General features: G+C 42.1%; 1 protein-coding gene across 12 annotated transcripts in view; it reads left to right on the top strand.

Moving 5' to 3' along the window:
• The window catches only part of LOC147031969 (uncharacterized), a 500,872-nt gene that overhangs the window by 162,749 nt on the left and 325,820 nt on the right, over positions 1-12,303 (top strand). For all 12 annotated transcript variants that reach the window (XM_085853550.1, XM_085853555.1, XM_085853597.1 and 9 more), the window contains one exon: positions 4,065-5,193. In XM_085853550.1, the coding sequence (XP_085709676.1) occupies positions 4,065-5,193 (1,129 nt within the window). The remainder of the gene's footprint in view (positions 1-4,064; positions 5,194-12,303) is intronic.

The following is a 12,303-nucleotide window of genomic DNA, read 5'->3' as shown; positions in this document are numbered from 1 at the left end:
CCAAAATTAACACATTAACAACTGGAAGGGCACTCGGTAGAGTGCATACCTCTGCCACACAATACCTGATCCATGAGAACATATCGGGCGCAATACATTTTTGAAATATCATTCTGAAGAATCACTTAAAATATTGTCAGATTCAGATTCGGATCTTCACCAAAATTGAACTAATTCTTCCTTGTCACAGACCCAATATGTCCACCAAGTTTCATCCAAATCCGTCCACAGTTTTATGAGATATCGTGCTATATATCGTTTTTGGCCCTATTTCTCAATGATAAAGAATCACTTTTAAAATCCTAGTAGTCGGATCCAGATCCGGATCTTCACCAAAATATAATCAGTTCTTCCTTGTCACACACTGAACCTGTCCACAAAATATTATCTGAATCGGTCCACAACTTTTTGAGATATCTTGCACACAGGCACACAGGCAGACAGGCAGACAGGCAGACAGGCAGACAGACAGACAGAAAGGGGTGAAAACATAACCTCCTTCACCTTCAGTGGTGGAGGTAATAAAACATAAAATGAAAGAAAGATGAGAGCTAATAACGCAATTAAAAGTGCATAATGCATAACAGAAAATATACAAGTAACATACAAGATTAAAAATATATGATGACTTTAGTGATGTGAACAAAAAGAAAATTTCAATTAGAATAGTTCAGAAATGAATAATGTATTCAACAAATGGAATGGGGGACTGTTGTATCATTGTGATTGGATTTGTGGCCAATCAATTTGTTTTGAATTCCTTAAGCTACGTCTACATACCAGTTGTCGGGTTTGAGAAAAAAGGTGGCTGACAACTGGAGACGAGTACAGACTTAGAAAAGTATGTGATGAGTTTAATGCGCGATGGGCAAGGGAAGCAATGTTGAAAGCTTGTAAAAGCTCAGCATGGGGAAAATGATTTGGAATGGTGATCATTCACAAATCTCTCTTTTGGATATCATGAGATCTGAACATGGTATACGATTCACCACCCGACCTCGTGATTTTTTTGCTTATTCTGGATCAATAGTCCGAGATTTCTCTTCATCTTAATGTCGTCAAGGCAGAGTGGACAATTGCAAAACAAATAAATAGAACAACAATTTCTTACATTTTGATGTGCAGCAAATGCAAATGTAGAAAAATATTGTTTATGAAATTCAAGAAATTTGGAACAACAAATACCCCCCTTACGAGTTTGGGTAATCTTGCTGAAATTCCCTGCATTATGTTTGCTATATGATTGTCTGACAGGATGATGCAGAGGTAGCGCAACTACCTATAAACAAGTCTAGTTTGGGTTTGATTTCCGACTCGACGAGAAACTGCAGGATTGGTGTTTCACAGCTCAGGAATTGCAACATGAATTGCGCTGTCCCTTAGATGGACGTTAAGCCAGGTTCCCCATCTGCCAGCATTAGGTGGTGGATGTTAAATTAGATGGATCCCACGGTGCATTTCTCCAACAGTAGGTAAATTAGCGCCGGCACATTGAATAAATTACAAATCCCTGCTCAAGTCAGTTCCATTAGAGCGTCAGACCTGGACAGTCATTCTGTGAAAAACTTGGGGCAAAAAACTTTTCCCACGGCCGACGGCCAACCTGCACAACAATCTAGGATTAATTGCAGAGGCCATGAATGTAGTAGGAGTAGTAGTCGTAATAGCATATATTAGTACTTCAAATGGCCGCTTCCCATGCATAATTTGTCTTTATGCTTTGGAACATTGATTTTTATCCAAGCTTTGTGATTCGAAAGCAGATGGACAATCATAGAAAATGATATTTGGGACTGCATTCAGGTTTCGTTCAGTGACATAACCTGGCAATCCAACAGTGATAAATATATATATATATCATGTTTTCGGAACAGCAGGAGAAAGTGTCCCTGGAATTCTGATTGAGGAATTGAGATGTTCAGGAAATGAACCAGGAATTTCCACAGTTGCAATTTAAAAATACCTTGGCTGTATTAAAGCTCATTTTCCAGATCACATGCTGTTGGCAGTCCACTTCGCTCTACCAAACATTATGGCTAAATACTTTTCAGTTGCACTCAGCTTTTGTAACTGATCGGAATTTCAATGCATTGATGACAGAAAACCTCGTCTGTTCCTTGTCAGACTCCCAGGGCTGTTGCCGTCTGCTGGTCAAGTAGTGCTATTGCTCAAAAGGCCAATGCACAGCAACAATGTAAATGGGAGGTTCATAATCGCTGCTTGTATTTTCCATGCTGCTGAGAGGGCACATTTGCCTTTGAGCTGTGGAGTCTGACTTTGATTCTCAAGTCCCAACCCGATCATAAACTGAGTGGTGCTTTGCAAGGAGAGTGTGTTGTCTGACAGCAGATTTAATACTATTAAGATGGGAAGGGTGGGGAAAGGAGGGAGAGGGTGCATCCACTTACAGTATTTGGAGAGGAGGAGGGGGTGGGGGGGGGTGTCCTCATTTTGGAAAAGCTCATCCAAATGAATTAGTTCATATTCCTTGTTGTTGTATTTCACTGTTGTCACAATAAATAATGAAATAAATAATTCCTTTGACAGTGCAATATTTCTTAAACATTGACACACCACAAATTACCTTATTTCCTACCGTGGTAAATTTTAAATTACCATCATTATCATAATCATGAATATTATAACAACCTTTACATGTGAGCAACTTGAAATGAAACCAATCACATAATGAGCTGGCCCTCTATAAAGTGTGAACCATCAAATTACACACCAAATAAGTGTGATATCATTCTTCCCTTTCCTTCAAGACTTCAAGATAGCTGATTACCACCATCTCAGGTCATCTTCCATCCACAATCATGATCTTTTCTGTTCCCATTAACCCTACCCAAGCCCACCATTTTTCCATATTTACAGTTTTTCCCTCTACTTGTGTGAGTGGGAGTTTGCAGCCGTATCCCTCTTGCTCTCATTCTTCTGCACCTCCTTTGTTTCTCCAAGGAGGTTTCTCCAAGGAGGTTTCTTTGTTTCTCTTTCTTCCTCTATTTTGCCCCTCAAGCCTGCTGTTGGTGTGTTCCACCCCTCCACCCTGTATTTCTACTGGTCCTTTCATTCTGTTATGTCCTTATCCCTTCTGTGCTCTTCCACCTCCATGAGCCTCGACTTTGTATCAAAAGTAATGACTGCACATATCGTGCTTACCCTCAACTGACTGACTATACAGTCTTGCACTTATAAATGCATAGAGAGTTTGCTTACAATCCGATCCCTTTGACGTAACCCACAGATGAGAAAATGTCATGAAACCATGACTAAGGAAACCATACACAAGGGGGTTCCAAACAGGAGATAGTATTCCCAATACCAATTCCAACAGAACCCAAAACATTTTACAGAAGGAACAAGACATTCATTATTATTATTTAACATGTATATGTGGGAAAACCCTGCAACCAGACCAGGAATCAAATACATGTACATTTGGTGAACTGCACCAGTGCTCTGCCATCTGAGCTACCCACTGGCTGTGGATGAAATTCTCCCACATATTGAAATACCACTCTTTTTCCGCCGCCACCCCCGGGGACACTCACTGGCAACGATAGGAGCAGCGACGGCCTGTCCATAAGAGGGTCTTCCCCCCCCCCCCCCCGTGGGGGGACAAGTTAATGTCTGCTATTATTCAGACACCACAGAGGGCGTTGTAATACAATTGTACAAATTAACAGGCAACCATACATAATGTGTATATGTGAGAAAACCATGTTGCCCAGACTATGGTATTCCCACAAATACATATTATGTATGTTTGCCTGTTCATTTATACAATTTCGATTAACAAAAAATGTTGTGCTTAACTTTGCTTTAATTAATGATTTGTTTTGTATTTTATATCATTTTGGAATTTGAAAATGAGTGATAAAATTATCCCCAATATGCAATTATTATTATCAGTGCAATTATTTAATTGTTTCTGCATTTGTTCTAAGTCGTGGAGTTATTGTTATAATAAATAGCCACAAGAGGTTATGACTAAATGCATCCACTATTTTTGTTTCTCATTGTATTGCTCAATTCCATCTGTTTTTCTTCTCTCAATTCAGGTCATGCCAAGCGGCTTCCCAGGAGATTTCTCTTGCAAGCCATCTGACTGTGTGCATCAAACAGGAATGGCCATTCCCTTATCAAAGCCAAGTCACATTGGCCAACACATGTCCACTTCAGTCCTCTCCACACACAATACCATCAGCCTCCACTTATGTACATCAATCTGGACCTTGTGCATACGAGAATTCTAACTGTGGGGGACAATCCAGATGCTACTCAGGAGCCGTCTGTTCTATGGATGTACCATATGATGCATCGGACATTGGCGTACTGATACGCACTTCTCCTACATCCCTGGCAGCTTATGTTAACGGAGCACCACGATTGCCACCCATGGATGTGTCGCCACCAGCTGGGACTTGTGGCAGCCTTGAGGCTGGGGATTCTGAAATCCCAGCCGGATTTGGTGCTTCCGGGACTGAACAAGGCATGCCCTGCCTCCCTCTCGACATGAACTTTAGCTACGGAGATGGGGGTAGTTGCTGCAATAGTGGAGACACTACAGATACGGGAATGGGTTCAATTTTCGGGGCATATACGGATGTAAAGCGTTTTGGACCTGCACAGGAGTATTTTGACTCTGGGCAACCTCCTCCACCCTACCATGTTCACCGATCCCCCAATGATACATGTCGGGAAACCTACAGGTTAGGCTCTGGGAAACCATTAACAGAATCAGCCAACAGGTCACATCATTACATACAGTCTTGTGGTTCAGTGACACCCAGATCTTTTGATCTATGTTTTACATCTGATCGGCCACCTGCTATTTCCTCAGCAAATATAGCCTCCCCTTCTCAGCAAAACCTCCTGCACCACAGTAATATTGGTGGTCAGGGAGGCCTGAGCCCTCTACAACTTGGCCCACCACTTTGTCAGAGCCCTGGGGTACTACTAGGATCTGGCTCAACCAGCATATGCCATTGGCATGAGTGCCGAGTTGTATTTCAACATCAGGATGAACTCGTGCGGCATATTGAGAAAAGTCATGTGGAGCCAAGGCGTGGTGAGGAATTCACCTGTCTCTGGAGTGGGTGTCCCCGCCGAAACCGCCCATTCAACGCACGCTACAAGCTGCTCATCCACATGCGTGTGCATTCTGGAGAGAAGCCCAATAAATGTACGGTGAGTTATATTACTTGATTTTCAAGCTCATGAGGTTGAAGCATCATGTGCAAAAACCAAGAATGAAGGTAATTTGGCTTGATACCATTTTTATGGTTTTTTGACAGATTTACTTGCCTGTCAAATGCTGATGATTTGAAGAGCTTGAAATAGTTTCATGGTGGATGACATAACGAGTGTTCAGTTTATTGATGAAAGTTATACAGGGAAGTAGAATGGTAAGGCTCATCTCTGAGCTGTTTGGTCCCAGATTCCATTGCTGTATCGGAATGGAATATCGGACAATTGTCTGGTACACAGTGTGAGCAGAGGAGGCCACCACATAATGGAGCACGCTATCGTTTACAGGGGAATATGATGTAAAGACTCTCCCTTTGGGAAAATGTGGATCTCAAATAGCCTCGAATGGCCACTTCCTTGCTCAAATTCCAAATTAGCTTTAGTGTACAGTTACCTCACTTCCTCTTCTCTAATCACCACATTCGATCATTTCACATCAAATGTTCAATGAATGATCCTTTTAAAATTTTTTTTAAGATCCTGAAGGCAATGAATTGCAATTGCATCCAGAAAAATAGATATTCAATTATGACTTAGCAAAAAAAATTTTCGCCAAGTATATTGGTCTGTTGGGTCGCCGAAATAGGTGACCCTTATTGTCAGTAATTCTGTCTGTTTGTTTGGATGTTTGTTCGTTTGTCATCATCATGATTGGTAGTAAACGTGGGCGGATTTTGACCAAACTCGGGTGGTAGGTACATCTTATGACCTAGTGTTGTGGAAATTGTGATGGTTGCTCGGGACACTTTGGTTTCCTAGTAACAACCGAAAAACCTTCAAAATCGGTACCGTTCACGCTAAATCAATTCCGAAAGCCATTATCCCACGTAGGGTTATTAAATTTGGCATGAATGATCTACAGGTGATGCTCTATCAAATATATTCCGGTTTTTTGTGATATATGGAATACTTTACCTTCAGCGCCCCCTACAATTAGGGTATGCATGAAAATTGACGAAAATTGAAGGCCCCCTAGCGACCAGGTGAGTGCATCGATACGAATGAAACTTTGCAGGTTCCATGGTACTCAATGAGTACTACAACTTGCCTTAGGACATATTGACGGATTTCGCTTAGGTCAGGGGTCAAAGGTCGATTAGTGCAAAAATTGATAATGTGCGAGAGCTGGAGGTGCCTTCGCGCCAAATGCTATTCCTCCTCGGGTTATGGTCGGATGGTCATGAAAATTCACACTAATCGTCTGGAATACATTGTGCACAAACGTCCAAGCCGGATTTTCGATTTATATCTTTGTTCACCCACAGCACCCCCTCGAACTTTGGGGATTTCCGATTTCAAACCGCATTTTCGGTATTTTTCATTCAAATGGATACCGAGTAGTTATCAGTCGATGGAACTGGATGAGATTTGATATGCATAATCTTAAGGTGATTCCCTATCCGCTATATGACATCCATTTTGCTCTATATCTTATAGTTTCCATGCTCGGCGACACATCGCCGCCTACCGGCTTGTCTGTCTGTCTGTCTGTCACACGATTTTTGGCCACAGTTTTCAAGCAATCGTTGTGAAAAAATTTTTTGTGCATGTAGAAGACCAGTCAAGGACAACAGCGCTAAATTTTGGTGAAGATCCGAATCCGGATCCAGATCTGAGAATTTTTAAAGTGATTCTTCACCATTGAGAGATCGGACCAAAAACAATATCGAGCACAATATCTCACAATCTTATGGATGGATTCGCATGTAACGTGGTGGACAGGTTGGGTGTGTGATGAGGAAGACTTGATTCAATTTTGGTGAAGATCCGACTCCGGATACGAGAATTATTTAATTTTTAAGTGATTCTTCACCATTGAGACGGGGCTAAAAACGATATTGTATGATATCTCAAAAAGTTGTGGATGGATTCGGATGGAACTTTGTGGACATATTGGGTGTCCCAGGTCGAAAAACCAGTAAAGACCAGTAGCTTACTGGTCAACTGGTACCAGTTGAAAACCAGTAGCCAACTGGTACCAGTAAAGCCAGTTGGTTTCTTACTGGTTTTAATATGGAAATTGGAATAGAGTGATATATTACCAGTTGAAATACAATTGTATTTAATAACTGGTATCAACTGGGACCAGTACATTGTAACTGGTATCAACTGGGAGACCAGTACATTGCAACTGGTATCAACTGGGACCAGTACATTGCAACTGGTATCAACTGGGACCAGTACATTTCAACTGGTATCAACTGGAACCAGTAAGACTTTAACTGGTACAAATATGAGCTACTGGTTTTTTCAACTGGGAAATTGGAATTCTGACTGAATTTAACTGGTACCAGTTGAAACCAATAGAGACCAGTTAAAGACCAATTAGAACCAATAGAGACCAGTTGAAAATGTGTACTGGTTTTAACTGGTTTTTCGACCTGGGGTGTGATGAGGACTAATTGATTTTATTTTGTTCGTATTCGAATCCGGATCTGGAGAAGATAATTTTCCTATCTGTCAGTGGGATACAAAATGTAAACTGTTCAGCCTGGCAGAGGTATGCGCTCTACCGAATGCCGTTCCGTTTCGCCAAGTGTCACTTGAGTGATTTTTCATTTATTTGCGACTTGTAAAATCGAATATTTTACAAGTTTTATTCCATTGATTTTGTTATTCTGTCTTTGTTTGTCAATCGACTACAGGTCACAATTTTAAAACCGATCTTCACGAAAGTTCACTGCATTGTAGAGGTAGTCTTAACTGAGAAGCATATTGATTTTGAGGTCAAAGGTCAAAGGTCATCTTGAGCTCGAATTTCTAAAATCGTCATTTTTTTTCATCCGATTGACTTGAAAATGAAGTAGCAATTGCATAGGAGATCACTGAATTGGGAAACCAACTATTTTTGAGATCAAAAGATCAAAGGTCAACTCAAGGTCAAACTTCTAAAATCATCGATTTTCAACTGAAATATCGTGAATTTACATCCCGTTAACTTGAAAGTTGAACAGGATTTGCATCGCCCATCACTGAATTGGGAAACCAACTATTTTTTGAGGTCAAAAGGTCAAAGGTCAACTCAATGTTAAACTTCTAAAATCATCAATTTAAATCTGAAAAAGAATCAATTTTCATCCAATTGACCTGAACTTTGATTAATATTGTAATTTTTAATCTTAACTGGATGACCCGTGAACCCGTTGGGTTCCAGTAGTGACAGCGGTTGATGAAAAAAAAAATCATTTCAAGAAAAAAAAAAAGATAGCTCCAGCGAACTATACCGCTGAGCTTGTTTGCATTGATCAAATAATCCCGAAGAGTACTTGACTGAATTGGGAATTGATTTTTTAATAATTTTTTTCGTTGCCCGATTTGAACGAAACTTGATATTGCGTGTCAATGTGGAAAAAAAAATGGAGAAGAGAAAGTCGAAGAAATTATTGTGCGTAATCTTCTAAACACAATTTTATTTATTAATGAACACAGAAGTATAAGCTCAAAATAGCGATCTTTATTTTATGCTTAAAAATAAATCGTTCTTTGTCTATACTAAATGTTTGAGATTTTTAAATAAATAATTTCAAGTAAAAAAAAAAGATAGCTCCAGCGAACTATACCGCTGAGGTTGTTCCGCATTGATCAAATTCTCCCGAAGAGTACTTGACTGAATCGGGAATTGATTTTTTAATAATTTTTTCGTTTCCCGATTTTAACGAAACTTGATACTGCACACCGCAGGAGAATGTTGAGTAAGGTGGGCCGAAAATTTTTGCGCTATCGTGTACCGTTTTGGCTTTATTTCGGGAACATGCATACATGCATACATAATGAGAGTTTTAGTAATATATAGATAGATGAAATGGACAATTTGATGTATCCGTGGCAATGTTTGGAGAAGGGGTTTATTTTGCAAGTATGGTGCTCTGCACGACATCTTTTTCTTGTATATTTGTTTGTTCAGACACGATCTGAGCTCTTGGAAGAATGATAATTTCCAAAATATTCAAATACAGTTGTTAGTAGTGCAGTAGTTCCTTATTTATTTGCTGTATTATACTTTGTTTGTTCAAAACAAATTGTATGAAGATCGCAAATTGCAAGACACCCCAATGTTTTATGATTCTTCAATACGTCGGCACATATAATAAGTAATAATTGAGTCCTTTACTCTCTTGAGAAAGCTTTGGGATATTCACAAGGAGTCAAACGTTTCAAACTGAGAACCATTGCTGGACAGATCTTCGTCTTCTTTCGGCGAGCTCCCCTTAGGGGTCGCCACAGCGGATGAACCGTCTCCATTTCGCTCGATCCTCCACATCTTCCATTGACACTCCAACCACCCGCATGTCCGCCCTCACCGTATCCATGAACCCCTTCTTTGGCCTTCCTCTTCTCCTCCTGCCTGGCGGCTCCATCTTCAACATCCTTCTCCCGATATACTCCGCTTCCCTCCTGTGCACATGTCCAAACCATCTCAATCTCGCCTCTCTCACTTTGTCTCCAAACCGTCCTACCTGCGCTGTCCCTCTAATATACTCGTTCCTTATCCTGTCCATCCTCGTCACTCCCAACGAGAATCGCAGCATCTTTAACTCTGCCACCTCCAGCTCCGCTTCCTGTTTTTTGTTAGTGCCACCCCTCCAAACCATACAACATAGCTGGTCTCACTACCGTCTTATATACTTTCCCCTTCACTCTTGCAGCTACCCTTCTGTCACAAATCACTCCTGCAACTCTTCTCCACCCACTCCATCGTGCCTGCACTCTCTTTTTCACTTCTCTCCCACACTCTCCGTTACTTTGGACAGTTGATCCCAAGTATTTAAACCCATCCACCTTCCCCACCTCAACTCCTTGCAACTGCACCATACCACCACCCTCCCTCTCATTTACGCACATGTACTCCGTCTTACTCCTACTGACTATCATTCCCCTTCTCTCCAGTGCGTACCTCCACCTCTCGAGGCTCGCCTCAGCCTGCTCCCTACTCTCTCTACAGATCATGATGTCATCCACAAACATCATAGTCCATGGAGACTTCAGTCTGATCTCGTCCGTCAACCTGTCCATCACCATTGCAAACAGGAAAGGGCTCAGAGTCGATCCTTGGTGCAATCCCACTTTAACCTTAAACCGGTCCGCCATTCCTACCGCACACCTCACCGCTGTCACACTGTCCTCATACATATCCTGCACAATCCTCACATACTTCTCCACCACTCCCGACTTCCTCATACAATGCCACAACTCCTCTCTGGGCACCCTATCATAAGCTTTCTCTAAATCCAGAAACACACAATGTAACTCCTTCTGGCCTTCCCTATACTTCTCCATCAACATTGTCAAAGCAAACATCGCATCAGTGGTGCTCTTTCCTGGCATAAACCCATATTGCTGCTCACAGATCGTCACCTCTCCTCTCAACCGAGCTTCCACTACTCTTTCCCACAACTTCATGGTGTGGCTTAACAACTTTATCCCTCTGTAATTTCCACAGCTCTGCACATCACCCTTATTCTTAAAAATCGGAACCAGTACACTTAATCTCCACTCCTCCGACATCCTCTCACTTTCCAAGACTTTATTAAACAATCTGGTTAACAACCCCACTGCCATCTCTCCGAAGCACTTCCATGCCTCCACTGGTATACCATCTGGGCCAACCGCCTTTCCACTTTTCATCCTCTTCATAGCAGTCCTCACTTCATCCTTACTGATCCACCCCACTTCCAGATTCACTATCTCCACCTCTTCCAACCTTCTCTCTTTCATTTTCTTCATTCATCAGCTCCTCAAAGTACTCCATCCACCTTCTCAACACACTCTCCTCGCTCGTCAGCACATTCCCATTTGCGTCCTTTATCACCCGAACCTGCAGCACATCCTTCCCAGCTCGGTCCCTCTGTCTTGCCAATTGGTATAAATTCTTTTCCCCTTCTTTTGTATCCAACTTCTCATACAGATCGTCATATGCCTTTTCCTTGGCTTTTACCACCTCTCTCTTTGCCTTGTGCCACCACTCCTTGTACTCCTGCCTACTTTCTTCATCTCTCTGACTATCCCACTTCTTTTTCGCCAACCCCTTCTTCCTTATACTTTCCTGTACTTCCTCGTTCCACCACCAAGTCTCCTTATCTTCCTTCCTCTGTCCAGATGTTACACCAAGTACCTTCCTAGCTATCTCCCTCACCACTTCTGCTGTAGTTGCCCAATCATCCCACCCATCTTTCCCACCATCCAACACCTGTCTCACCTCCTCCCTAAATTTCATGCAACAGTCTTCCTCCATCAGGTTCCACCATCTGGTCCTTGGTTCAGCCCTCACTCTCTTCCTCAACCTCACCTCCAAAATCATCCTACAGACCACCAATCGATGCTGTCGAGCTACACTCTCCCCTGCCACAACCTTACAGTCACTAATCTCTTTCAGGTTGCATCTCCTGCTTTAGATGTAATCCACCTGTGTGCACTTTCCTCCACTCTTGTATGTCACCCTGTGTTCCTCCTTCTTCTTGAAATACGTATTTACCACTGCCATTTCCATTCCTTTTGCAAACTCTACCCCCATTTGCCCTTCCACATTTCTCTTGTTGAGACCGTACCTACCCATCACCTCCTCATCCTCTTTATTCCCTTCTCCAACATGCCCATTGAAATCTGCTCCAATCACCACTCTTTCATCCTTGGATACACTCTCCACCACTTCATCAAACTCACTCCAGAAATCTTCTTTATACTCCATCTCACACCCCATATGTGGGGCATATCCACTGATGACATTCATCATCACCCCTTCAATTTCCAACTTCACACTCATCACTTGGTCAGACACTCTCCTCACCTCCAATACCCTCTTGACATAATCTTCCTTCAGGATTACCCTGATACCATTTCTCCTCCCATCCACACCATGGTAGAACAGTTTGAAACCACCTCCAATGCTCCTAGCCTTGCTCCCCATCCACTTGGTCTCTTGTACACACAGTATGTCCACCTTTCTTCTCTCCATCATATCAGCCAACTCTCGCCCTTTGCCAGTCATCGTCCCAACATTCAGAGTTCCAACTCTCACCTGCACATTTCTACCCTTCCCCCTCTCCCACTGCC

The sequence above is a fragment of the Eptatretus burgeri genome, chromosome 2 (genome assembly GCF_056783735.1).
Source record: "Eptatretus burgeri isolate ZD-2024b chromosome 2, Ebu_testis_v1, whole genome shotgun sequence".
Classification (NCBI taxonomy): domain Eukaryota; kingdom Metazoa; phylum Chordata; class Myxini; order Myxiniformes; family Myxinidae; genus Eptatretus; species Eptatretus burgeri.
This window is presented reverse-complemented; position numbering and strand designations above follow the sequence as displayed.